The sequence below is a fragment of the Xenopus laevis genome, chromosome 1L (genome assembly GCF_017654675.1).
Source record: "Xenopus laevis strain J_2021 chromosome 1L, Xenopus_laevis_v10.1, whole genome shotgun sequence".
Classification (NCBI taxonomy): domain Eukaryota; kingdom Metazoa; phylum Chordata; class Amphibia; order Anura; family Pipidae; genus Xenopus; species Xenopus laevis.
The window spans coordinates 177,418,399-177,445,615 of NC_054371.1; the positions used below are offsets into that span (position 1 = coordinate 177,418,399).

The following is a 27,217-nucleotide window of genomic DNA, read 5'->3' on the forward strand; positions in this document are numbered from 1 at the left end:
TAAAACAATCAATTTTCAAAAAATTACCTATGACCCATAATGCTAAACTAGACAAAGTAATAACATTCTTTTTCAATTAATCTAATTTATAGTCAAAAAACAGGCAAAATAATTATACCTTGCCCACAACAAATATGTCTACCTCGATATCACTATATGCGACCTAAACAGAACGCGACGCAATCTTAAAAAGCCCCTATTCACTGGCACGCATAGAGGTCCTATATTAGCAATGCCGCGCTTCATATCGTGCCCTGGGTGCAGCCTGTTAGTTTCTCTAATAAGTTTAAGAGCAAAAAATAAACATGACACTATACTTTGTTTTAAGTATTTATTTTAGGTTCCCTAATAATCTGAATACAATAAATGCGAACCCACAGGAGGTAAGACTTAATCGTGGTTGTCCGACTGTAACAGGCGTGGACTAGGCAGCTATAGGAGGGGGTACGGTGTTGTAATTGGATGAGGCCGCTTCACATCTCGGTCTTGTCTCTTATCTCCAGTCTTTCTTCCTTGTCTCTGTGCTAGAGCTGGGGCTCGTCCGTCGGTACCTTCATGTGTCCTCCTTTCCTCTGACCCTATCGGTGACCAGTCCCAGAGCTGTCCAGAGGGGGATGTCCCAGAATAACGATATGGACAGAACAATCAAGGTAATATAATGAGATCATGTCTGTCTCTGCTGTGGTGTCTATAAGTGAGGCAGAGTTGTGTTTAGGGCAATTCAGACTATGGCAGCTGCCCTGCACCTCCCCATGTGTCCCCCGCATTGCAGCACTTTTGGAATGAATTTACAAGAGATCAATAATGTGCCTGCAATGTACATCTTGTTCGTCTATAGAAGCCTGAATAATTATGAGTAGTTACTGTGCCAGTGAGATTGTAGGGAGAGATGGTGTCTATAGTAGCAGTGGATAATAGTCTCTGGGAATGGACTGTGGATAGCAGGTATAGTAGGGAGAGATGGTGCCTATAGTAGCAGTGGGGATAATAGTCTGTGGGAAGGGAGTGTGACTGTGGGATAGCAGGTATAGTAGGGAGAGATGGTGCCTATAGTAGCAGTGGATAATAGTCTCTGGGAATGGACTGTGGATAGCAGGTATAGTAGGGAGAGATGGTGCCTATAGTAGCAGTGGGGATAATAGTCTGTGGGAAGGGAGTGTGACTGTGGGATAGCAGGTATAGTAGGGAGAGATGGTGCCTATAGTAGCAGTGGATAATAGTCTCTGGGAAGGAACTGTGAGATAGCAGGTATAGTAGGGATAGATAGTGCCTATAGTAGCAGTGGGATAATATCCTCTGGGAAGGGACTGTGTTTGTGGCACAGCAGGTAAAGTAGGCATAGATGGTACCTGTAGTAGTAGTGGAGATAATAACCTTAGGGTAGTGAGAGATGCTGCCTGTAATAGCTTTTAATATGAGTTTGTGGGTGTGGGGTCACAGGTACTGGCCCGGACTGGCAATCTGTGGGTTCTGGCAAATGGCAGAGGGCTGTTATAATGTGCCATAGAAAGTCTGTATTTATTGGACTGTTTGGGCCTCTGTGTACCTAAATGCCAGGGCCTATTTTAATTCGCAGTCCACACCTGAGCAGGTACAGCAAGGAGAAATGGTCTGTAACAATGTAATAGATTTTGAGTGGGGACAGTGGGAAAACCGGTATAGTGGTGAGGTAATATGGTGCCAGTTGTGGTGAGCTAAAGGATTGTTGTCACTTCTGTTAGTACTTGTAGAACTAACCGGTAGGGTAAAGTTGGTCAGAATGATCCCTGTAACATCCTCTGAGAAGGGTAGTGGCTGTGAAATAGCAAGTTAAATACGGAAAGACAAGCAATGTAATGTTGTGGGTAATAGCCTCTGGGAAGGGATTTTGCTTATGATATAGTGGGTGAAGCAAGTGTGAGATTACATGATGCCTCCTAGCTGTTTAATGGATTGACCAGATAAACTCTGTTTGTTATTAATAAAAGAGACAAGGGCTGGTTATTTTTGAGAACCAATGGCATTATTTAATGACATAGCTCCTGAATCAGACGGATTACATTTTTTGTTCTTCTGGCTTTGTAGTTGAAAATGTTATCCAGTTGCAAGGGTCCTACTTATCCTAGCAATGATTACATGTTAACATGACAGACTGGATGATTATTAGGATAGGGCTGGAAGTAAGAAATATGGAATAACTATAGAAATGTGCCCTCGGGGTTATAGCAGCAACTAGTACCTGTACTTGAATTTTAGATTATCAAGAGGGAATAGTAATAGTTAAATTTTCGGCACGCCATACGGCTCTTGGCCTGAGGAAAAACACACCTGGAAACATTACCTCAGCTCGAGTGCAGGCAGATGTGGAGGATTTTGGTCCTGAAACACAAGATTTTGCACCGAAATCTGCTGAGTCTGCCTGCACTAAAGCGGAGGTAATGTGGCACCCAGGGCAGCAGAAGAGGAGCAGTGGGGGATTTCTCCTAGCACACAAAAAAAGTGTATTTCCAGTTTCTTAGGTAATTGTGACACAGTGCATTTACTTTGCCATTATATTTTTGCCAGTATAGAAACTGCAATGACTGCCTCTGGGGACTCCCAATTAGTAGAGCATGAGAGTGCAGATAAAGGGTACTTTTCTGCCCCAAAAAAACTTACCACAGAGCATACCCACCCTTTTGTTCAGTTTCCTGTTGACGTCAGTGGAGGTGATCACTATGTATCAGGGTGCATTTTTGCTTTGTATGCTAATTCTGAGGCAATACATGGGAGACAGAGCCTGATTAAATGGTGTAGAATACAGCAGGAAATTGTTAGTCGTCTGAATAGAGTAGCCTGTGCCCATTTAATCCATTGCATATAGCACATTGACTTCACTTCTTTGAGGTCCCACTTTTGTTTAGGCTAATACTTTTGTTTAAGATAATTACTAGTTGCATTTTCAGTGTAAGCTGAGTTACAGTAACAGACTTAGACAGTTTGCCTATGCTCCCCTACCATTTACTCTTCAAACATGTCTTTATTTCTTTTTAATATACCACTTAATTGCACTTAGTTGGACAGTGTCATATTTTATATAGGGCAGTAACACCACTTTAAGGGGACAGTCACGCTAATTTCTAAGTTGCTGTCTAATAAAGGAACCTTTTGGAACAGTATAAACAAATGCGCGAGGAGAGATAAATCGACTTATATAAGCGTTTTAGACGAGACTGGGCAGTAATTTTGCAGCATTTATTTTCACTAGTCGTTTATAATGAGCTAGAATGTAGGAGATGACAAGAGAATATTTAGGCTAGAAGATGCTCTTTAATTCTTTGCATTCCAAGGTCTGCCACAAACCATCCCACATCTCCATGGTGGTGTCCTCCCTTAAAGCCAGGTAAAATATTTTTTGCGAAGTCTATTCATTTAGATTAAAGGGCTTGTTCACCTTTAAATTAATTTTTAGTATGATGTAGAGAGTGATATTCTGAGACAATTTTCATTTGGTTTTCATTTTTGGGTGTTTGTGTTTTTTTAGTTATTTATCTTTTTCTCCAGTTTGCGGTTTTAGCAATCTGGTTGCTAGGGGTCAAATTACCCTAGCAACCATGCATTGATTTGAATAAGAGACTGGCATATAAATAGGAGAGGCGCTGAATGGAAAGATTAGTCATAAAAAGTAGCAATAGCAATAAATGTATAGTTTTACAGTGCATTTGATTTTTAGTGACCCCATTTGAAACCTGAAAAGAATCAGAAGAAGAAGAAGGCAAATAATTTAAAAACTCAAATCTAAAAAAAAAAGTCCAATTGAATAATTACTTGAGATTAGCCATTTTATAGCATATTTAAAGTTACCTGAAAGGTGAACCACCCCTTTAATTCATATTACTAAGTAAATTCCAGACGTTTCTAACAAGATGGGAAGGGCACTTTTGTTACACTTGTGACTTTCTATAAATGCAGTAATGAAACCTCCTGGCTGACCCTGGCCTGAGAGATAAGAGGTTTGTTTGTACATCTAAAGTCATTGTGTGGGCACACAGGTGCACTGACTCAATTCGTGTGGCTTTCTCTTTGTTTCTTGCAAGGCAGACGTCCATTTATTGACTTTTAATTGCACTATTGTGTCTGATTTCCAGTTTCTTTCAGTTACTGTAACAAATCAGTAAATTCAGTCGCAGAGTGTCTGGATATATCCAACCTTGATATGTTGTGCAGTTAATTTATCATACGTATTACCCAGTTAAATATTTAACCTGTCTTGGCAGGGATCATTAAACAGACTGTTCACAGACGCAAAGATCCGATCGTACGAATCAACGTACGATTGGACTCCCCCCCCCCCCCCCATCTCCCGACCTGCCACTAACCATTCCGATCAAATAAAGTACAAAAAAACAGATCAACCGATGTTCTGCCCCTGACAGCAATCGTACAAAAGTTATGTCCGACCAAACCTAGTGACAGTCTCCCACTGAAAACCGTACGATCGGCAATACACGCAGAGATATTATCGGCAGCCGACAGAAATCTTTTAACCTATCCAATCGACCAAACGACCGATCTCCATGGATGAAAAATGTTGGGAATCTCCACACACCGTCCTAAAATGTACGATCAGGTCTTTGCGTCTATGGCCAGTTTTAGACCCCTGAATAAGGGATGTTTGTCTGTCACAGCTTTCAGGCATACAACTGCCCTCTGCTACTTCACTGATCCATGTGCATTTTATGGTAAATTGCTGCAGGTAAAATACTTAAATCACTTTAATCATGTTAAAACATATTTTTGCACTTAAATGTATGCAGGACACATCAATCTTAGAAGAGTACAACATTAACTGGACCCAGAAGCTTGGTGCTGGAATTAGTGGCCCTGTCAGGTGAGTTTTGGTAATGAGTTCGTAATAATCACTCTTAATTTCCGTGAAACGGTACCCCTGAATATTGCCTTTAGATTAAAAATATATTTCCTAACACAGTTCAAATATAGAGCAGTTTTTGCATATAAATGTGAGCTTTTTATAATATATATCTAATAATATACACCTTTGGATTATCCAAAATAAAACAACGGCATTTGAAGTAATATAGTCCATTTCTCTGGATTGTATGATCTAATGTGTTCTCACGCAAACCAAGGGCACATGAGCCAATGAATGGACACCGGCAGGTCATTTTACACCCACATTTCTCCCTGTTGCAATTTGTACCACCAATTTTTTGTAGTTGTTTCTCATTTCAGTATCCTGAAGTTTATGTAAAATCTTCATTTTTGCGATAGTTCCTCTTTAAGGATAGGTTTCAACTTTTAAATAGAAAAAAAGGAAAACAAGTAGTTTTAGCATGTCTGTCTGTTAAAGGGCAAGTAAAGACCACCTCAAAAGTGTTTCCTTTAAATTTTTTAACTTTGCACATCCAATAACCAGCAGCTCTGTCCCTGTTAGAACAACCACCCAACAATATCTTTTGGTTTCCTCCACTCCCAAGAAGCCCTGAAGATAATTTCAACTTGCATGGCACTGCTAAATGAACATCTTTACATCAGTCCTTTAGTGAATTAGTCACTGCTGTATCGACAAGGCTTACTTGTATGTATGGGGTCTATTTTCTGGAATGCTTGGGTCCCAGAGTTTTCTAAATAAAGGCTCTTACTGTAATCTTATACCCCATGCCTAAAATCAAAAGCACGTGCAGTTCCTTAAACAGATTGTACCTAGGGTTCTGGATTCTTATATGGCTCCAGTGCAGGTTCAAATAGCAAAGCAAATGAATGAAACCTGCTACAGCTCAGCAGTGGTATTAAACGACAAATTCTGTTTTTTTTGGGATGTGCCACACACCATCTTAAGTTTAGGGCTCACCATTGACATGTAAATGACAGTAGAAACTCCCTTATTGTACTATAAACACTTCTCCCTGTACAACCTGGTATATAATTTGCTTTGCTGCTTTAGAATTTTCTCTTCTGTTGCCACTGACAGTCTATTTGCTCTATATGTTTAGATTTTAAGTTTAAAATGCCAACCCCTAGCCGTTTCCATAAATAATTTTGTATCTCACTTCCCCCTCCCAGCGTATCGGCTCTTCTGCAGATCGTTTAATCATGATAAAAAACAACTTGTACATCCTTTACGATGTAATTAATTCTTATGGGAAGCAAAACCAGCCTATTGGGTTTATTTAATGTTTACATTATTTTCTAGTAGACTTAAGGTATGATGATCCAAATTTTGGAAAGATCCGTTATCTGGGAAACCCCAGGTCCTAAGCGTTCTGGATAACAGGTCCCATACCTGTACCTTGCACTGGATCACAACTATGATATAATTAAACCCTATTGGAGGCAAAACCAGCCTACTGGGTTTAATTAATATTTAAATTATTTTAAGTATGAAGATCCAATTTACAAATAAATCCCTTATCTGGAAAACCCCAGGTCTCGAGCATTCTAGATAGCAGGGCACATACCGTTACTGCTTATTTTGTGAAGCATTTTTAATTTCTTCTGAAATTCTCTTCTCTCTCTGTCACTGTTTCATGTTAAAACCCCTGCCTATGAACCAACACGTTTGATTTATTTGATGGTCCATTGTTCTTAAATGCAGCATGCAGTCCTAACGGCTAGTGTATATGAGGTGCGGGATGGAGTGGGGTCAGGCATTCAAAAAAAAAAAAAAAAAAAAAAGAACCACCTGAGATGAACACTGGAATCCTTTCTGAAATGCCAACGCTTTTGTTTCCTAGCTGCCCAGCTGGTTTCATTTTCTAGAGATTAAATAATTAATGGTAGTAGGTTCTGTAGGTGATTCGACCCTCTGCCTGGCCACTTTATCTTGCAGTTAACATATCAGTTCACACATACTTTGTATAGCTGCTGCTTTATTCTGTTTTCTATTAATACAATTGAGGGCAAGCTGTTGCCTTTTCAGGCAGGTTACTTACTGTTGTGTAGCAAGATGCCAGCTTATGTTGGCCAAGCCGACAATAGCCCTGCTGCTGCATAGTGACCATGCCTACTCGGCGTTCCTACCTTCAAGCTTAGGAGCTGACAAGCCATTCTTGGTCTACTGTGGAACAACACAATATAGCAAACGTTACTTGATGCCACTGACATTTGCATTGCATAACTTCAGCTAGCAGCCACAGTCATAGAAGATTACTTACCACAACATGTAGTCAGGGAAGGATTTTATAGGCATGCAGGGATTATGATAACATGGATGCACAGTATATTTTCTTTGTCTTTATGTGAGCATATTTTCCTGAATCTGTTTTGATGTAAGTGCCAGGGATAATAAATTCTATGGTGCCCGTATAAACATTTTTATGGTTTTGGTTTGCACTTTGTGGCACTTGCATAGGAGGACAAAGCCGTTGTAAAAGTGCAAGTCTCTGCAACTTTGTTATGTAAAGGGCAGTAATATGATGCATGATCCTCTAAAAATATAAGGTGACATAATGTTAAGTCAGTAAGATACATTTTTAGCAAGGTGGAGAAGAAATCCTTTACTTGGCGGCTTGTGGCTGCATAAATGTGCAAATTCATACAATTGGAATCAGAGAGCTATTTTACTTAACGTTGGGAGGCTTTATCTCCAGGGAAAGTCTACAGGCTCCCGTCTGGTGCACCATTTATACATATGAAATTAACTCCCGTCGCAAGTGTGTGCGTGATATCTTCTTCGTTTATATCATTTCAAATATTATGAAAAAAATATGTAAATCGGCTGCTTCTGTAAGGCCCTAGATCCATTAACTAGTGTGGAAATGTTTGCAGAAAACCACTTATGCAGAATCCTGTAAAAACTGGCAGTACCATTCCCCACACATTTCTGCTTAAAGAAACAATTCTTCATTCTTTCTTCATTCACTGGTCTTCTGTACTGTCACAGTACTTTGTTAACTCATTCAGCATTTAGATACATGTAAATGATTGAGGGGGTTATCTGTTAACATTTCAGGTTTTTTTGTATAAAATACAAATTTTTAGTGGAATATAACCCTAGAATTTTTCGAAATGTATTATACCCCGAGGAGAATCCGAAAATACTCCATCTCAGACCTGCCAAGGTTGTATATAAGTCAATGGGAAAAGGTCCCTATCCTATTTGGAAGCTTCTGTGGTCTTCGCTGCAATTAGCCCAAAAATCTGGCTATTTCGAACTTTTTTTTGGGCAAAAATACTAGAAATTTGGGCTTTTCAAGGAAAAGGCCAAAAAAAACGAGCGATTTGGTGAAAACTCCAAACCCCCCCCCCCCGTACAATTCGGATTTTAGCTTGATTTTTTAGTGTTTGTCCCGATCCGATTGTATTGTGCTTTTTAAATAATAAATAAGCTCCAATCGGGGATTCTAGTTTGGTCGGACTTTTTTTTTATTTAAATAGTCCAATAAATTCAGATTTTGATTAACCCCTTTGATAAACAAACCCTAAGAGGTTTGTTTCTCGGACATCTTTTAACAGTTCTTAGGTGTTTGTCTCCAAATGATAGAAAGACTTATATCTATGATGGTTTTCATTCATCCATACAGTATACAGTATAATTTTTTTTAAAAACTGGACTTTGAAAATTCTGACTATAGGGAACTTGGTTAATCTTGCAGGATCACACAGAAGGACTAGCATTCATGGCTGTTCTTTGAAGTCACAAGCTCTTGATTAAATTAAGAACATGTACCTTTATTTGTAGAGACTACAATGTAAATAAAAGTGGAATAATCTAGGACCAGGTGTTTAAGCCGACAGGGACAGAGGTTTAATACCCTTTCATCTTCACTATTTATATGGCCACAACTGCTGTTCATGTTATTAGGTGCTGCATGTAACACTTCATCATTTCAGCACCACTTCTGTGTTTCATTGCAGCTCATTGGTAAATACATTGTTCAGTTTCTTCAATAGCGGTTGTGTATATGGAGAACAGCATCATATTCGTTTCCATCTTGGCCATTTGCTAATTCTGGAATTTTTCACAATATGAATAATAATGAATAATTAATTTTATCAAAATCAGATAAACCTAGTTTAGATCCATGAAAGACACTGTTTCCCGTTGTATTCGATTCTCATGGTAGTCAGGAGTATAAATAAATAATTCTAATGATTCTTCATGCAGAGTTTGTGTGAAAAAGACCACACAAGAACGTTTTGCACTGAAAATCCTTGTTGATCGACCTAAAGCCAGAAATGAGGTGAGTTAACCCTTTATTACAATTCTAACAGCCATGGTAATGAAGTTTTATATTATGTTTAAACTTGCCACACAAGAGACCTATTGGTCTCTGCCATTTTAATTGCGTGGCTATGAAGACAGCAATACACGTGGCATGAGTGACTAACTTCCATTTCCTTTTACAGTTTTAATGCATTTTTAGCCAGAAGGAAAATGCCTACAATTCATGTATATTTTATGTATGTTTTTAAGGTAGTACGGCTAATCAAAAATAATAGTGCAATTGGGAAGGATTAATGTATCTAATTTAGCCTCCCCCCCAATAATGCTTTCCTGTGGGTCTCCAAAAGTTTTAAATCAGTTTGACAAATTCACTAACCTGTGGAAATTCTCCAGCGCCGGCTTCACTCACATCGCAACAATTCGCCATGCGTAGATTCGCCAGGACAACGCTAATTCACTAAAATCCGAAGTTGTGTCCAGGGCGCCGAACTCTGGCGAAGTAGCGGTACTGTGCCAAGAAAAGTTGCGCTACCGTTGGCTAATTTCCATATGGCGGGAAGTTAAAGTTGAATGGACGTATATGTTGCAGCAAATACATTACACAAGCTCAGGAAACCTTAATAAAATAAAATTGTTATATTGCCCTACACATGTGCCTAGTGTATAGTTTATGGAAATGTATGGGGGAGCTCGGGTACTCCAAAAAAAATTTACGGACTTTTGCAGCCTAAAAAAAGTAAGAGACACCAGAGCTTTTTGGGACTTAAAAATTGAAGTCCTTTACATTCCATTACACTTCGCTTGGTCTGAGCTGGCGAAGGCAAGTCTGGCGGAACAGCTAATGTTGAGTAAAAGGCACATCTTGGTGAATTTGCAAAGTAACGCTTTTTCGCCAGAGTGAAACTTCGCCTGGCGTAAGAGTACGAAGTAGTGCTAGAGTCTATCTCCTTCGCTAGTGAAGTTATGCCTGCGCCCGTTAGTAAATCAGCGTAGTTCAGAAATTACGTCACGCTGGTGAATTTTCGCTAACGTTAGTTGATTCGCCCTTTAGTGAATTTCCCCCTTAGTATGATGTATAGAGTGATATGTGCAATTGGTTTTAATTTTTTGTTTTATGTGGATTTTGAGTTATTTAGCTTTTTATTCAGCAGCTCTCCAGGTAGCCTTTTCTGCTGTCTGGTTGCTAAGGTCCTAATTATCCTAGCAACCATGCATCGATTTGGATAGAAGAATGGAATATGAATAGGAGAGGGCCTGAATAGATGAGAAATAACAATACATTTGTAGCTTTACAGAGCATTTGTTTTTAGATGGGGTCAGTAACCCCCGTTTGAAAGCTGGAGAAAGATGAAGGGAAATAATTAAAAACTATAATAAAAAAAATATGAAGACTAATTTTAAAAGTTGCAAAGAAATGCCAATTCTATAACTTATTAAAAGTTAACTTAAAGGTGAACCAGGACTGTAGTAATGTGTAGGTTGAGAAAACTTCGACCCTCACTGGACCCGCACCAGCCTTCTTCCCTCCATTTATAGACCTGCGAGTCTATAAAACAGGAAGCCGGCACTCTTATGTTGTGGCGGGGAGAGCAGGCAGAAGAGTTCAACTCGAACCCACCCACAGGTCCTGTGAATATCGGGCCGGCCCGATCATCCCTACAGGACTGCATTTGTTTAGAGAAGTTTTATATAAATACAGTAAAATCTGCTCCTCCATTTGTTGAAAGTATTGGACAGTTGGCATAAATTGCTCCTCCGTAGTTATAATAAGCAATTGCAGACTTTACTGGAGGGTGACTTGCCATGTAGTATTTTGAATTGAATTCAACTGCCTCTTAAATGAGAGCTAAAGTTTAATAGAAATGCTACGCATTACATTTTAGGCTTTTGTGCAGCCTTTAGCAGTGAAGATCTGTGACTTTTTCATGTTGATTATTTCCAATGGCCCTTAAGCTTAGCTTATCAATAGCTGCCCAGTGCATATGTTCCAGTGGCAAGCACCAATGGCTAGCACCTGTGTATAACTTTGAAGGCCTGGATCATTACTGTAATAGAGCTTCAGAACCTCTCTGGTGGTGCAGTAAATTCACTATAGAACATACAGCGTTTCTAGACATATTCATTTTAAGCTTTTATAGAGATCTTCTGTTACTCTGGCAGGCCAGCCTGACCCTTCACAGACTGACAATACTGACTAATGTGTGTAAAAGTGATAGGGACTTGGATTATCAGATGTGAATTATTACTTGTATTTTGGGGTTAGTTTTTGTTAATACTGTAGGTGTGCCTAGCCTCCTGCGCAGTTAATTGTCTTGTAAATGACGCAAGTTCTTTCTGCAGGTACGATTACACATGCTGTGTGCAGCACATCCTAACATTGTACAGATCATTGACGTGTATGCAAACAGTGTGCAGTTCCCCCATGAGTCTAGTCCAAGGTAAGGCCAAGCAATTTGTTGATCTTTTTTTTTCTCCCCCATTATTCTGGTCTAAAATTACTATTCTTCATTTTTAGTCTTTTGCAGAGATAAAACTCCTAGCAGCTCATACAGATAAGAAAATCAATAATAAATGACCAGTAATTACTATAAAATTGGTTGCTGTTTGCCATTATGTAGGGGTATCGTTATATAACCAGTGTTAATACAAGCATGTGAGATTGTTACAGCCACAAAGACACCCACCTGTTCTTTTTAACTGTTTTTGTTTCCTTCTTTTCTCAAACAAGGTCTCTTGTTTGGATCCCCATTTGTTTTTCCTTAAGGTACATTTTTAACCTTTCAGGGGATAGAAGGTGTTGACTTTTTGCACCCCATTTCTCTTGCTGCACCTCTTTTTCTGTGTGCTGGGAAAGAATGTGTGCTCCTGGTGATGCGGTTTCTGTGGCTGCTCACATAATTAGAACTTTTTCATACCATGACTCTGACATTGGTATGATTCTGGTGGATGACACTTGTGGAGTTAGTACCTTCCTGGCACCGTTTGCTAGTTTAGAAAACATATTAAAGGAAAACTATACCCCCCCCCCAAACAGTGTAGGTCTCTATATAAAGATGTTGCATAAAACAGCTCATATGTAAAACCCTACTTCATGTCAATAATCAATTTTTATAATAATTTAGTAGTATGCGCTATAGGGTAATCATAAATAGAAAATTTCCATTTTAAAAAAAATAAGGGCTAAACAAACCAAACATGTTAGGTCAGAAAAAGGAATTTACGGCTCAAATAATCTTATTTAAAGTCAATGACCACAGGAGAAACTATTTTTAAATGAACATTGCAAAGGGTGAGAAAAACTTGACTCATTGAGCTCACCCCTAAATTCTCATGACCCGGTTGTATGAGAACCTGCACATATGTTCAATCCCGCAGGTTTACTCAATCACAGCTTATTAGGAAAAGGCACTCACCAAACTCGGAGGGTGGCCCGGGTGCATCGCCCCGAACCCGTAGCTGGGGTGAATGAAGAAATATGAAGAAAACGGCAAGCACTCCTGGGTAACTATCAATCGATGTTTCCAAATTTTATCTTTCTCTCTCAAAGATATGTTGCCATTGAAATTTCTAAGGCAACTGATTAAAGTTACTATGTGCTGAAAATAGCTACATTCTCTTCTCAAATGGAAACATAATATTGAAAGTTAATACTAAAACTTTCATAAAGGATTGAAGTCAAAACGATGTTCCCTAGATATGATGAAAAGTGCATAACATGAGCAAAGTAAATTCTCTAACTCTATTAATTTATACTTTATTCAATTTTCAATGGCAACATATCTTTGAGAGAGAAAGATACAATTTGGAAACATCGATTGATATTTAATGTAGGTTTAGGTTATGTGGCTAAATAAAGTTAGATATGCCACATTCTTTTTCCAGTTTTGTTTTTCAGTCAGTTTGGAACTTTTTGTGAAAATTGTATTTTATATTTAATGTTTTAAGAAGGTGTACGCTAAAGAGTTAAAGAAATCTAGGGAGAATTAGATATAGTGTCATCTGACATGTCATTTCCGGTTTAGTAACTTAAAAAGCCGTTATGTTACTTTGTTCATTATGCCTATGACTACGTATCGGTGAGATACGAAACGCGTCAGGACTGCATGTTTTTAACCGACTGAAATAAAAAGCTGTTTTTACCTACGAGTGGCTCCAGGAGTGCTTGCCGTTTTCTTCAAACATGTTAGGTCACATGAGCCAATTAACAGACAGAGTTCTGTATTTTGCTTCCATACTTCTTCCTGTTACAGTTAGAGCTGCATTATTTCTGGTCAGGTGATCTCTGAGGCAACACACAGACCATCACAAAATGGTGGTTCAAGGCAAGAGATTTAAAAGGGCAATATTTACTTAAATATATATACCTGTTTGGATAGATTCTTTAATATGCCACTTAAAATCTGTTGCTTAAGTATTTATTTTGGGGTTATAGTTTTCCTTTAATGGGTATGTTTGTAGCTTACCCTGATGCCCCAATATTTCCTAAGCAGCGCCCCAGAAAAATGTCTTCTATATTAATGAAGATACCATATTCCTATTACAGTCTGACATACTCTTATGTCCTTATTGAATAGGAAGTAATATCTGCAAACTGCTGTTACTTTGCTGGTGGGCCTTATCCTATACACTTGAGTGTAGCAAATAAATGTACAGCTGTCCGTATATGTGTGTATTGTAGAGAAACGGCTGCCATTTCCCATCTGTTGCAAAGCTTGTTGGTTTACTATGGTGTCATTTCTCTACTTACCTTTACTATGTAAAGGGGGGAACAATCAGTTCTGCCCAGGTATGTGACCTATCTTGACTCAAATCATCTTGTGAAGGCAGTGTGGTGGGTGGCGGAGAAGTGCCAGTGCTGTCAATCTGGGGCGCGTCCGTGATTAAATAAATTTAATTCCAAAACACGTCCCACTATAAATGGTCAAAACCAGTACAAGGAGAATGAGGTCGCACTTACTGTTGACCAGCATCAGCAAGAACTGCATATTCATTGATATTTGACCCACTCTTTAAATTAACACTTTTGAACAGGGCACGGCTCCTAATTGTTATGGAGATGATGGAGGGGGGCGAGCTGTTTCACAGAATCAGCCAGCACCGGCACTTCACTGAGAAGCAAGCCAGCCAAGTAACAAAGCAGGCAAGTTACAGAAGCTTCCTCCAGCAGTCTTGCAATGAAGAGCTAAGGGCTAAAAGTGTATTCAAGGGACTGAGGCTCTCACACGATCCTATTGCCTGCTTTGTTATAATCTGATTATTTTATGCACACTGTCACTTGTATAACTGTTTTGTTGCAGCCACACTGTTGTATTAGATGTGTGTGCAATTTTGTCCAATGCTTCATGGGCCTGCAGTACATTGCAAGCCCCTGGTATGTATGTATTAATGAATCATGCAATCTATTGAAAAAATGCTATTGATATCCTACCTTTTTTCTCTTCTCTAGCTTTGGTTTGTGGTTGCTTATTTTCTTACCTTTCTGCTTATAGGATGGTAATCATTTCTTCCTCTGAACTTTATTAAATTCTCTGCTTCCCCATAATTTTTCTGACTTTTTCATAACAATTCTACAAGAAAGCTTACATATACATTTCTCAGAAAAGTCAGTATCATTGGATATATGTCATTTAGAGTCACAGGGTGCTTTAACCTACTCCTACCTGCCTTCCCGATAACCCCTCCCTTTGGCACTGAAAGGTTAAGTATATTCAGGAACGTACAACTTGAACATTTAAAAGCATATTGCTTTGTGGCAAGTGCAAGATAAGCCACTTTGTTGCTAGAAGAATTAGCAAGTTTTTAGATATCCTGCCTGTTTAGCTTTCATGAAAGACCTAGCTTTTGGGCTGACTTACATTTTCATTTTTACAGATTGCTTTGGCGGTAAAGCATTGTCACTCACTCAACATTGCACATAGAGACCTCAAACCAGAGAACTTACTCTTCAAGGACAACTCACTGGTAAGACTGTTTGACATTTGCCTTATAATAACAACTGTCTTATAATGTTACAGAATTAATGTCTATAAAATACAGAGACTGCTCGACTGGAAATTATAGATGACACCTCAATGACAGTTGCATCATCTTTAGACGTTGATAACCATTCCTTTTGTAGCTTTATTCAAATATTTTTTGTTTTGCTACAGGATGCTCCAGTTAAATTATGTGACTTTGGTTTTGCCAAAATAGACCAGGGAGATCTAATGACACCACAATTTACCCCATACTACGTAGCTCCACAGGTAATGCAAACACGAAATCTGACCGTTGCCTGTTGTGACTTTTTACTTATGTGCTTTCGATTTCCAGGTACCATAATGAGCCATTGGCTTTGGATTCTCACTTAATTAGAAACCCTTGGAGACAAAAAAAACACCAAGAGCCCCAATAGTGTAATATGTTTTTACAGGGAGTAATGGTAGAGTAAACAAGTTAATACTCACAAACCAGGGTTACCGATAGGCAACCACTGTATAGGCAGGTAGGGAGATTATCCTGACCCCACTCAGGAATAAAACGTCGCTCTCTGTAGAAGAAGAAAAAGGGGATGATACCCCTCCACTCGGGGTGGACTCAATATAGTAGTAAGACAAAACAGAGGCGCCAAAAGGATAAAAAATAGCTAAAAGCACTTAAAAACCCAATGGGTAATTCAGAGGAGGTAGTAATGAACTTACCTCCTCCACAATAGTTTTGTGAATAAACTATTATTGAAAATTACCACTTTCGTTGGTGTCTGCTTGGAGGAGGTAAGTTCATTACTACCTCCTCTGAATTACCCATTGGGTTTTTAAGTGCTTTTAGCTATTTTTTATCCTTTTGGCGCCTCTGTTTTGTCTTACTACTAATTAGAAACCCTTGTTTGGCATTATACCCCATGTGGAATAGTTCTGGCTCAATCCAGTGTAAGCACATAAGGAAAGTGCAGAAAGGAATTTTGTTAATTTAGCATTTTATGTGCTTCATCTGATGCACTTAAAGGAGAAATTTTGTGTAAAAAAAAAAATAAGAACATAACATATCTGTTATACTATTTAGATATAGAAGAATTGTGTTTTCAAAAGCCATGTTTCAGGCTGATTTATTGAATATTTCTGGAAAAACCCTAATAATCCCTCCCTTTTCTTCCACTTCCTGCTCTCTGAATTTCCATGCTGTGCAGGAGAACCGGTGGCACTCAGCTCACTGCACTGTAGAACAGGAGCTAATCAGCAGCTAGCAGGACCTGATAGGGAACTGTAGCCTGTCTTTGCTAATGTGACTGCAGGAAGCTCTAATAAAGGGGCTACTTTTAAGGATGATGATACACCATGTAAAAGCAACACCGTATACAGTATTACTCATAATTACCAACAAAATTAGGGTTTATTTATTTTATATGTTTCGTTGGGGTCCTCCCTTTGCTGCTAAAACAGCCATCACTCTTTCCCATAGATTCTGGAACGTTGCTGGTTAAATATGCTTCCATATAGTAACTAGAGCATTAGTGAGGTTGGACACTGATCTTGGGGATCAGGCCTAGTTGACAGTCAATGCACTCCACAAGTTTTTATTCAGGATCCTCAAAGCAGTCACTTGCTTTCAAAGAAACCAAAAGCCCTTGTCTGACCATGGAAAATAAACCCAGACCAGTCTTCCTCCACCAAATATTTGCAGTTGGTTTTCTGCACGGACAGGTTTCCAGCCATCTGCCAAACCCATTCTTTTCCATCATACTGACAGATAGTGAAGTGGAATTTATCACTCCAGAGAACATTTCCACTTCTTTAGAACCCAATAGTTGCCCATGATCAAGTGTAAACTAAAAGATTGCTAAATTTTTAACATTATGTCTGTTTATGTGTATACATGTGGTTAGAAGGCTGGGGGTTTATTTTGAGATGCATTCAACTGCAACGAGTGAAAAATCCTTCAAATTGTCTGGGGTGATTCTAATTCCCACAGGTTTTGGAAGCACAGAGAAGACACCAGAAGGAAAAGTTTGGGATCATTCCTACCTCACCAACACCTTACACATACAACAAGGTAAATCCATAAACCATTGCCACCCCAGACTTATAAATGTTCAGTCCAAATTAAATCTTCTAGTGACAATAAATTTGGTTACCGGATCTAGCCAGATCCTGCATTTTTTTCCTCATCATTTGCAGGAGAGAGAAATAACATTTACAGCTGAACTATATTTTTAATAAGATTTTTTTTTTATTTGGAAGCCTAATTAAGAAGTAATCCAGTTAAAAATAATAACGCTGGCCTGTTTTTGTCCAGGGTAGCCATTACTGTTTCAGAGATTTGTAACAGGAGCTTTTTCACTCAATCAAAACCTTTAAGCCTCAAAAACTATAATTCTCCCAGCTGCTCTAGCATTGTTGAAATCACTTGCTTACATGGCGCAGGCATAACATAGGTCTCAGTCTTTCTGATCGTTCTGCAGTGACTCCTGGAATATTTAATGGTTTAATGGTAAACGGTAGAGTTCATCACTGCAACATTAAACTGACATTTTCTGTTTCTCCCAGAACTGTGACTTGTGGTCCTTAGGTGTTATAATTTATGTGATGCTCTGTGGCTACCCTCCTTTTTACTCCAAACACCACAGTCGAACCATCCCAAAGGACATGAGAAAAAAGATCATGACTGGAAGTTTTGAGTTCCCAGAAGAAGAATGGAGCCAGATCTCTGAAATGGCAAAGGATATTGTGAGAAAGTGAGTTGTTTCCCTTGCTTCTACTTAAGTGCATTTATGTTTCCCAACTGTTTTCATGGGTCTATATTGTTCAATTGCTTGGAGTCCTGTAGTTATCCCTAGTGTTGACATTTGTGTTAAAGGAACAGTTCAGTGTAAAAATAGAAACATTTTATTTTGCACAGCCTATTTACCCAGTTTTTAATATAGTTAGTTAGGCAAAAATGTAATGTAAAAAGGCTGGAGTGACTGGATGTCTAACATAACAGAACAGAACACTACTTCCTACTTTTCAGCTCTCTAAATGAGTTAGTTAGTCAGCGACTATAAGGGGGGCCACATGGGACATAACTGTTCAGTGAGTTTGCAAATGATCCTCGGCATTCAGTTTAGATTCAAAAGCAACAGTTATGACTATGTGCCCCCCTCAAGTCACTGGTTACTGCCTGGTAACCAATCAGCGGAAACCAAGAGAGCTGCAAAGTAGGAAGTAGTGTTCTGTTATGTTGGACATCCAGTCACTCCAGCCTTTATACATTACATTTTTGGCTAACTATATTGAAATTTTTTTTTATTTTGCACAGTCTATCTATTTACCTTGTTTTTATTTTTATACTGAAGAATTCCTTTAAAGACTGAGATAGGACCAGGATTATATAGATGTGAGGTTCTTTGTGTAATGTCATAAGATGTAATGTCAGGTATGAATTACGTAGTACTTACTGGAATACCTTCCTCATGGCTAATTGCATTTTCACAGTAAAAACATCCTTATTTGGTTTGTATATTTTTATCAAAAATCTAATAATGTAATTAAACTGTGGTTTGTGTGTCTATTAGAGGCATTGTTTACAGCATGCTCTATCTGGGTATCTTTTGGCCATCTATCTATTTATATATGTAGCTGATAATTAATTTTGTTAGTAATATTGTAAAAAATCATTTTCAATTTTGCAAGTTTCTAATTAAATGTGTAGCTGTGTTTTAAAGTAAGTTGGTTATTGATACCAAAATTGTAAAGTTTTCCCTTGTGTAAGGTACACGGACTTGAATTGTTGAGTGACTCAAACCTTTATTAAATACAAAATAATACTCTTCATGCTGCATAGTATGGGTACACCTTATTTCTTAAAACCACACAGTTAAAAAGTATTTTCCTGGTAGAATTCAGAGTTTACTTATGTCTCTTCATATACAGAATCAACAGAAAAAAATCCTTTTATATACAGAATAGTTTTGCATTCCTTACTAACTCATGATACTATTTCTAAGCCAGTTTGCTATATTGTTATCTCTAAATGACTCCCGGGTCTTGTTTTATTTCCAGGCTGCTGAAGGTTAAGCCAGAGGAGCGGCTCACTATTGAAGGCGTTCTAGACCACCCTTGGCTGAACTCAACTGAAGCGCTGGATAACATTCTACCATCTGCGCAGATGATGATGGACAAGGTTTCAGTGCTCAAAACATATTGTACTTTCTGATAGACTGCATTTTTTCCTTCAAGTAGACTTGGTTCAGTGAGGATTTACTATGCAGTCCTTACAAATTGAAACTGCACTTTTAATATCTTCCTATAGATTGCCCTTTAGTCACATACAAACATTTCGGCCTTGGCGTATGTAGTTTCCATATTCAGTTAACTTGTCGCTGGTGCACAGCTATAGATTCAGACTGCCTGCTGAACCATAGCAGGAGCTTTTGTAATATAGTTAAACACAATTCTCGGCTGCTTTGGGCACTATTGCCCCATTCGATGTAGTCTAATAGATTCTGATGGACTGACAAAAGTATCAACTATGATAATAATTCGGACAGTTCCTGTCTTTACTATTCGGAAGAATTCCAAGAGCTGTCTAAATTTACACTTTCAGAAATCCTTCCCTTAGTGGAGGTCATTTTTTAATTAGAAGGGTCCCTTATGCAGAATGCCATGACCTTGTCAGCTGGCAGTGGATAGGGTGGTTATGCAGCCCTGTACTTGTCCAGCAAGAAATTTACAGTCTTAATCATCACTTTATATAACAGAGTTCAACAGACTATTCACACTGCCTCAGCATTTCTTACAGAAATAAGCTTTCTCTTTTTTTTTAACTAAACATATTCTTGGCCTTTTTTTCTACACAAGGGAACTAATTAAAGATGTGTGGTGTCTCCCATTGCAGGCAGTGGTTGCTGGGATACAGCAAGCTCACGCCGAACAGCTTGCCAACATGAGAATACAAGACTTGAAAGTCAACTTGAAACCGTTAAATATTGTCAACAATCCAATACTGCGAAAGAGAAAGCTGCTAGGGTAAATATTCATGTGTATTTAGTCTTATTCCTGTAGCGTTGGTTTTCTCTGGTTTCTGATATGTATGTTGACAAAGGTATGTAACTCCTCAAGTGCAGCAATAATTTGTTGTGACTCTGTTCAAAATAGATCATATTTAAGGGGATTAACTATCTTTTAGTTAGCTTTAGTGGTTGGGGTGAGTTCAAAAACATAGATGTGGGCAAAAGGGTAAGGGTAAAGCATGGGGAAATATGTGCAGGGAACTGAAATAGGGGGAAGCAAAATTAAAGTGGACCCGTCACCTAGACATAAAAATCTGTATAATAAAAGTCCTTCTTAAATTAAATATGAAATCCAATTTCTTTTTTTTATTAAAGCATTCATAGCTGTTGTAAACTCATTTAAAAATATCAGCTGTCAATCAAGTATTGCCTACCCCGCCTCTATGCCTAGGCATAGAGGCGGGGCAAGCAATTACTTTCACTTTCCATTCAGCACTTCCTAGATGTCACCGCTCTCCCTACATTCCCCCAGCTCTCTTAACGATTTAATTGTGTAACCAGGGCATGGGGATGGACATTGGATCCCTGTCCCCTGGTGCACAAACAAGACGCTGAGATGATATAAGACTTGCCTTAATAACAGTGTCCACAAAATGGCTCCTTCTTGGTTGCTATAATTATGAATTCCCAGACTGATGGAAACAATATTCAAATAATTTATACAGTGTAATTAAAGTTCATTTTGCTTGACTAACATGATAAAATAGGATTTGGAATAATTTTGTTTGGGTGACGGGTCCCCTTTAAGGCTGAGGTTATCGGAAAAAAGCAGGTGTGAGAAAAGTGGAGAGCTGTCAGTCGTGCTTAAAATGATAAGATTTTGTATAAAACTGTTATACAGCACTTGTAAAAACCTGTGTATTATGTATGCGTTAGAATTGTTACTGTAATTTACACATATAAACTGCTGTTTAGCCATAGTGCTATAATGTGACACATTTACACAGCATACACTGTAACACATCATTTCTGTAGAGTACAGTGGTTTTTACAGCTCAAATGGAATCCATGGCACTTTACAGAATTATGAAATAAAAATCTATCCAATATACAATAGGACATGCTGCCATGAAATTCTGGGTTGTAGGTCCTGAATGAATTGATACAAATTTAAAGGGGAACTAAAGTCTAAAATAGAAAAATGCTAGAAATGTTGTATTTTGTATACTAAACATAAACATGAACTTACTGCACCAGGAGCCTAATTAAACAAATGATTTGTGTTTTCAAAGTTGCCGCAGGGGACTGTCATCTTGTAACTATGTTATACATCTATGCAAGACTACGCACATGCTCAGTGTGGTCTGGGCTTCAGTTGGGAGGTTAAGCTTAGGGATCGTCATAAATTATCAAAACAGCAGAAGTCAAATAATATCTGCCAGAAGCCGATACAGCAAGACTGATTAATAATCAGAATATACAGACTGCACTGGGTCTGCAGATACAAATCTCTACACAGTCGCCGGCTGCTTTACAGGGAAACAAACAAAACTGTTTGAGGTCATGGAAGTAAGGTAGGGGGGCCATTTGAAAGTATGATTGTTTTCCTGCGGAGCAGTTAGGGACCGTCTGAAGTTTCCTATCTGTAGCAGTCAGAGCAAGTAAATGAAGGGGGAATTTCACTACATACAGTCAGATTTCTTATAAAAACAGTACACATTTTTTTAATTACATTTTAATTGGAGAAAGATTTCTTTTTTTTATTAAAGAAAGTAAAAATGACATTTTATTTTTTGTCTTTACATCCCATTTCAAATAATGAAATAACACCATTAGTGCATTGTCTCCTTTGAACAGAACGAAACCAAAAGATAATGTTTACATCCAGGATCCTGAAAATGAAACCGAAGACTCAAACATTGCACTGGAAAAACTTCGAGATGTGATTGCACAGTGCATACTACCACAAGAAGGTAACTCTATTTATAGGTATATGATGGTGCCATAGGCTAAGGTGAGTGAAAATACTGTATTTTTATACTTTTAAGTGCTTGCAGCTATGTTTCTGGCTACTTGCTGTGAAAGCAAAGAGCTGTTTCATTGTCAAGTTTCTGGGAAATGATTCTTAAAGGCAAGTAACCCTGCTAACCAGGGGTTGTTTTTAAAAATCCAAATAATAAATAAAAAGTAGAGAAAAGTAAGCAATACAAATGTAACAATTCATTGAAACTTTGCAATGGTGTGCTTTTCCCAGAGTAAGATGGAATTTAGTCAGGTAATCTCTGGTATTCAGAAGGGTGGCGCACTGCATTACTACTTCAGTCGGGTGCATGGTTAAATGGTATACACTGCACAAAAGGCAGCTATACCCACACCCAATCAAGTATAAATTAGCCATAGTGAGAGGGCATACCACATCAAACAGACTAACTTGTGCCTCTTGTACTTTAGTATATATAAATAAACACCCATGGACTTGTATATTGTGGCAAAGCAACTAGGAATTTGAGGCATTGGTTGCAGGCTAAACATCCTGCATAAGATTCAAGTTGGGGGGTTTTTTTCACAAAAAATTCTAGCTTTCAAAGTTATTTTGGATTTTGATTTTTAGTGTTTAAAAAAAAACATCTCGAATTTTTCGAGATTTATTTTACTCTGATCCTGGAAATAACTAGAATCAGAAAAAACACTACATCTAAAACCTTTTGATGTCATGTAGGAGTCAACGGCAGATGTCCCTTGAACCATTTGAAGATGGTAAAAGCCATGATATTCAAGTTGTTTTCTGTGGGGTTTGCCCGAAAACTAGATTGATTCAAGTTTTTTCCCCGCTAGAAACTTGATCAATTGAAGTTAACCCCGAACTTGCTGATTTGAGTTTTTTTCCATTTTTTATTTTTTTTTTGGATGCTATTTTATGATGATGTATACGTTCTTTCTTTACACAGTAATTTTATGGAACATTGATTTTTTAGTCCTTATGAGAAACTCAAGCACTTTTCAACGTTTCGGGGGTACACCCACCCTTCTTCAGGTGAAGGGTGGGTGTTCCCCCCCCGAAACGTTGAATGTTTGGTGGCTGAATAAAAGGGGATACTCCCCGACTGCATTAACCAGTGTCTGAGCTCAGATTACAGCAGGGATGGGAGGAGGGAGGGAGAGAGGAGCAAACTGAGCATGCTCAAGCCCTGCCCTGGAGGTTTATGCTGAAAACCGGAAGTCTGATACAGAAGCCCATGTGTACACAATAGAAGGAAAGAAATGTGGTGTTTCTTTTGACAGAGGACTCAGAGCAGCATTACTCTAAGGGTTTACTGGTGTATTTAGATAGACCTTTCTGATAAAGCTTACTTCATTTTAGCCTTTCCTTCTACTTTAAAGCTGCACAGGAAGCTTGTTGTGTTATTATAGTTTTCTAGTCCTAGATCTGTCATTACAGCATGTTTTTTTTCTAGGCAGTATCATTTTTTGCAACTTCTAACCTGAATTTACATTTTCTCTTATGAATAGGAGAAAATGAAGATGAGAAGTTAAATGAAGTAGTGCAAGAAGCATGGCAGTATAATAGAGACTGTAAGCTATTGCGAGACACCCTGCAGAGTTTCAGCTGGAATGGTAAGAGATGGGCTTTCACTTTGCCAGCCAACAATCCCAATATGTCCCTTTTTTATTTTTGGGGTATAAAGCTTAGAATCTGCATCTGCACATTTGCTCAGCCGGTAAGAAAAAAAAAAACATAAAAAAACAGACTGACCCATTGCCATATGTGTCTCTACCCAAACAATAAATGTAAGGCTGGTGGCACACGGTAAGATTCGAGGGGAGATTAGTCACCCAGCAACAAACCTCCTCTTCTTCGGGCGACTAATCTTCCCGCAATGCCTTAACACAGGCAAGAATGTGAATTGCCGGCGGGATGGCATACGTAGAGCTTTATTTTCCGAAGTCAAAGTAACTTCGATAAACCGAGGCATTGGGTATGCCATACCACTGGCGATTTACATTCTTGCCGCTGTTAAGGCATTGCGTTGAGATTAGCCGCCCAGTGACAAATATCTTCTTCTTAGGGCAACTAATCTACCCCGAATCTTCTTAGGGCGACTAATCTACCTGATCCCCTGGTAGCTCCGCTGGGAATATCTGTGCCTTTGATTTTTCCAGTGCTTGGGGCGGCTTCAGCATTTCCTACCTGTATAGCACCTGCTCTTGGAAGAGCGTTCTTGTGTTATAATAAATGTGGATGTCATATAGCTAAGATACAAGCACAGCTGTCTCCGGATCACTGTAGAACATACTGTATCCTTCATAAAAGCGATGATTGTTCTGCTAGTAATAATGGAGCAGAGGAAATTACATAGTACCAATCACGCTCTTTCAGAGGGAGAGGAAATTGCGATTTGGGTTAAAGGGAAACAAGGCTTTCCTTCTCTCTTTATTTGCCGTTCTACATTTCCGTTGATACTGCCATATAGCGTATGTGGGCTCTTTGTCATTTCCAGGTCGAGGATTCTCAGACAAAGTCGACCGGCTGAAATTAGCAGAAATAGTGAAGCAAGTTATTGAAGAGCAAACAAACTCTCAAGAGGATTCACAGTAACTGAAATTAATTTTTTTTTTTTTTTAATTTAATTTTTTTTTTTACTTAAAGAAGAAAAATCTTGCTGCGTCTTAATTGTAAATTAATTTTATGTAAATTATATCACTGAATTTCCACACTGCTTGAACATACAGTATACATGTAGATAGAGGTTAAACAAACATGGAGACTACTGTACTGATATTTACACATCTGGCAGACTGCTCACTGCCATTAATCATTTTGTAGTACTCTATAGGCCTGCTCTTTTGCCATTTACTAGCCTGTTGGCTGCTACTGACATAACCACAGGTGCTGGCAGGTTGTTTAACTCTATCTGTGCCAGAGAGCACTTTTATAGAGTGACCGCATTTCCTACTAGATATACTTGTGGAGCGCAGTTATATCTGGCAGGGAAATAACTCGCATACTTGAATACAGACTTATTGGAATAAAACCAGTTTGGTTACACTGGCTACCAGTTTCCTCAGGAATAATTGGAAACGGCACAAGCCTTTGGATCTAGTTCACCAGCTGCTTTGTAAATGTGCCAGTATATATCAAAGTATGTGAAAATATTTCACTTATATATAAAGAATAAGTAACCTTAAAAACATTTAATGTGAAATTGCTCAGGGCGTTTTTCTAAGCACTTTTGCAATTTACTTTATTTATTTATGTGTTGCAGTTTCAGAGCTAATTAACTCTTTAGTTCCTGCCAATATAGTGAATTTCATAATAACTGCCACATGCTGGTTAGTTGTTGTAACAGAGAAGGGTTCTGATTTTGCTTTGCTCAGAAAGGTTCCCTTTCCCATCTCCTTCCTCAGCTGAGCAACATCAGAACACATCTCTGTTTTCCTTCTGAAATTACCTCTTTGACGGTACATTTGCAGGAACTGACCAGCAGGTGACACTGCTTCAAAATTGAAAATGAAACTGAACAAATAATAATGGAAATTGCAAAAGTGCTTAGAAGAGCAACCTGAGCAATTTTATATTTGGTTTTTAAGGTTTACTTATCCTGTAAACCATGTTTTACTGGCTGCCCTATAGATTTTCTTTGCTGAAAAAAAAGTCACAGAGACTGGTTGCTATTTGAACCCACAAGATGGCACTGTTGTGTATTTTTCTGTGAATGACAAAGGGACAGCATGGGCCTGCCTGTAATGCACAAAGTTTCAATTGATCAATTCCAGATTTTAGTTCCCTTTTGCTGCAGAACTAAGCTTTAAACCTTGTGCTGCTAGAAATGGCTGTATTCATTATGGCTCTTGCAGTTTATTGCAAGCTTTCCTGACAACAATAGGGGTTTCTAGTATTTTATTTTTCTTTCCTTTTTTTTTTTTTAAGAATACATTTTAGTTTTCTATTTTAAAGTATTTTTTATTTAATATAAAATATGCATTTGTCTTGGTGTGCCTAACTATGCAGTGATGAACTGCAGACTAAAGTGCCAATTTCAGAGTTTTTTAGCAGCACAATGCTACTCTGTATTGTCAGTTTGTTTCTGGTGTTGTGCCCATGTCATGCTGCCCCTAGATATACTCATTTTCATGCAACTCCTGGAAGGTGCACCATTGGTCTGATCTTTATATCTGACTGCTGTCTTGAGTTCATATATAAGCCCCATTACATTACACAGTAATCATCGGGCAAAGAGAAGCAAGGCAATATCTGCAATGTCGTCACTATGGGGGATTCTGACAACTACTACCTGCAAATAGGGAGGTACACAATTCTGTTTGTGCACTGGCGGTAGTTATTTTTTTTCTCTCCACATGTAACGTGTTTGTTGGTTTATAACTGGCAGATCAATTTAAATTGTCTGATGGGATCTAAACGCAAAATGTGGGGTATCCATGTAACATCTTAAAATATTTTTTTTACAAAAAAAACCCATCATTTTTCTTTTATGGAGAATATCTAAAGTATATGTTTTAATAAATGATCCCACAATGGAGGATTGTTTTCATCAAATAAACCACACATCTTAGGTGCTCATTTATCAGCCTCGATGTTTGTAAGTCCGCTGAAGGTAAAAGAAAGAAAGCAAAAATTGGTTTGCCATGGGTTACCGCCCTGGTGCTAATTTGCCCAGTGTTGATAAATATCATTATTATCTGCAGTTGCTGATGGATATGCAGTGCTACCAAACATATTTCACTAAAGCCTTAGCGCAGGAAGGTGCTACTGAGAATAGTGTTCCCTTTTTCATGTTTCAGTTTGCTACTGAGATGGATCGTTCCAAAAATGAAGATTGCACTCTATTCGTTTCGACCGTAAGAGGTCTTCATCAGGGGAAAAAAATCATATAAAAGCAAACAAAGCAAAAGGGTGAGATAAGAGTCCGGTGTTTTCACTCGCCCTATTGTTTATAAATGAGCATACCCATCTGCATACTTGGCCATTATGAAACTGGAGAAGGCCCTGCGGTGTGAAACACATCTGAATATAAGTGTAGTAGCAATATGCTTCATTATTTTAATATGCACTAATGGTCTTTATCATATCTTTGTGAAGTAGAAAA

General features: G+C 38.4%; 1 protein-coding gene across 3 annotated transcripts; it reads left to right on the forward strand.

Moving 5' to 3' along the window:
* Nucleotides 1-437: 437 nt before the first annotated feature.
* Nucleotides 438-27,217, forward strand: mapkapk5.L (mitogen-activated protein kinase-activated protein kinase 5 L homeolog). 3 transcript variants are annotated; one of them, XM_041567777.1, is made up of 16 exons: nt 439-650; nt 3,309-3,361; nt 4,776-4,849; nt 9,086-9,161; nt 11,486-11,583; nt 11,874-11,909; nt 14,177-14,285; nt 15,017-15,106; nt 15,295-15,390; nt 17,093-17,173; nt 17,668-17,855; nt 19,162-19,282; nt 19,997-20,127; nt 21,969-22,084; nt 23,622-23,726; nt 24,611-27,217. In XM_041567777.1, exons 5-16 carry the CDS (start codon nt 11,498-11,500, stop codon nt 24,706-24,708), a joined length of 1,257 nt encoding a protein of 418 aa, XP_041423711.1. In that variant the 5' UTR covers nt 439-650; nt 3,309-3,361; nt 4,776-4,849; nt 9,086-9,161; nt 11,486-11,497; the 3' UTR covers nt 24,709-27,217. The 3 variants fall into 3 exon arrangements, with proteins under 3 accessions (XP_018118989.1, XP_041423711.1, XP_018118997.1); XM_018263500.2 differs by lacking the exon at nt 3,309-3,361 and having other exon boundaries at nt 438-650; XM_018263508.2 differs by lacking the exons at nt 3,309-3,361; nt 11,874-11,909 and having other exon boundaries at nt 440-650.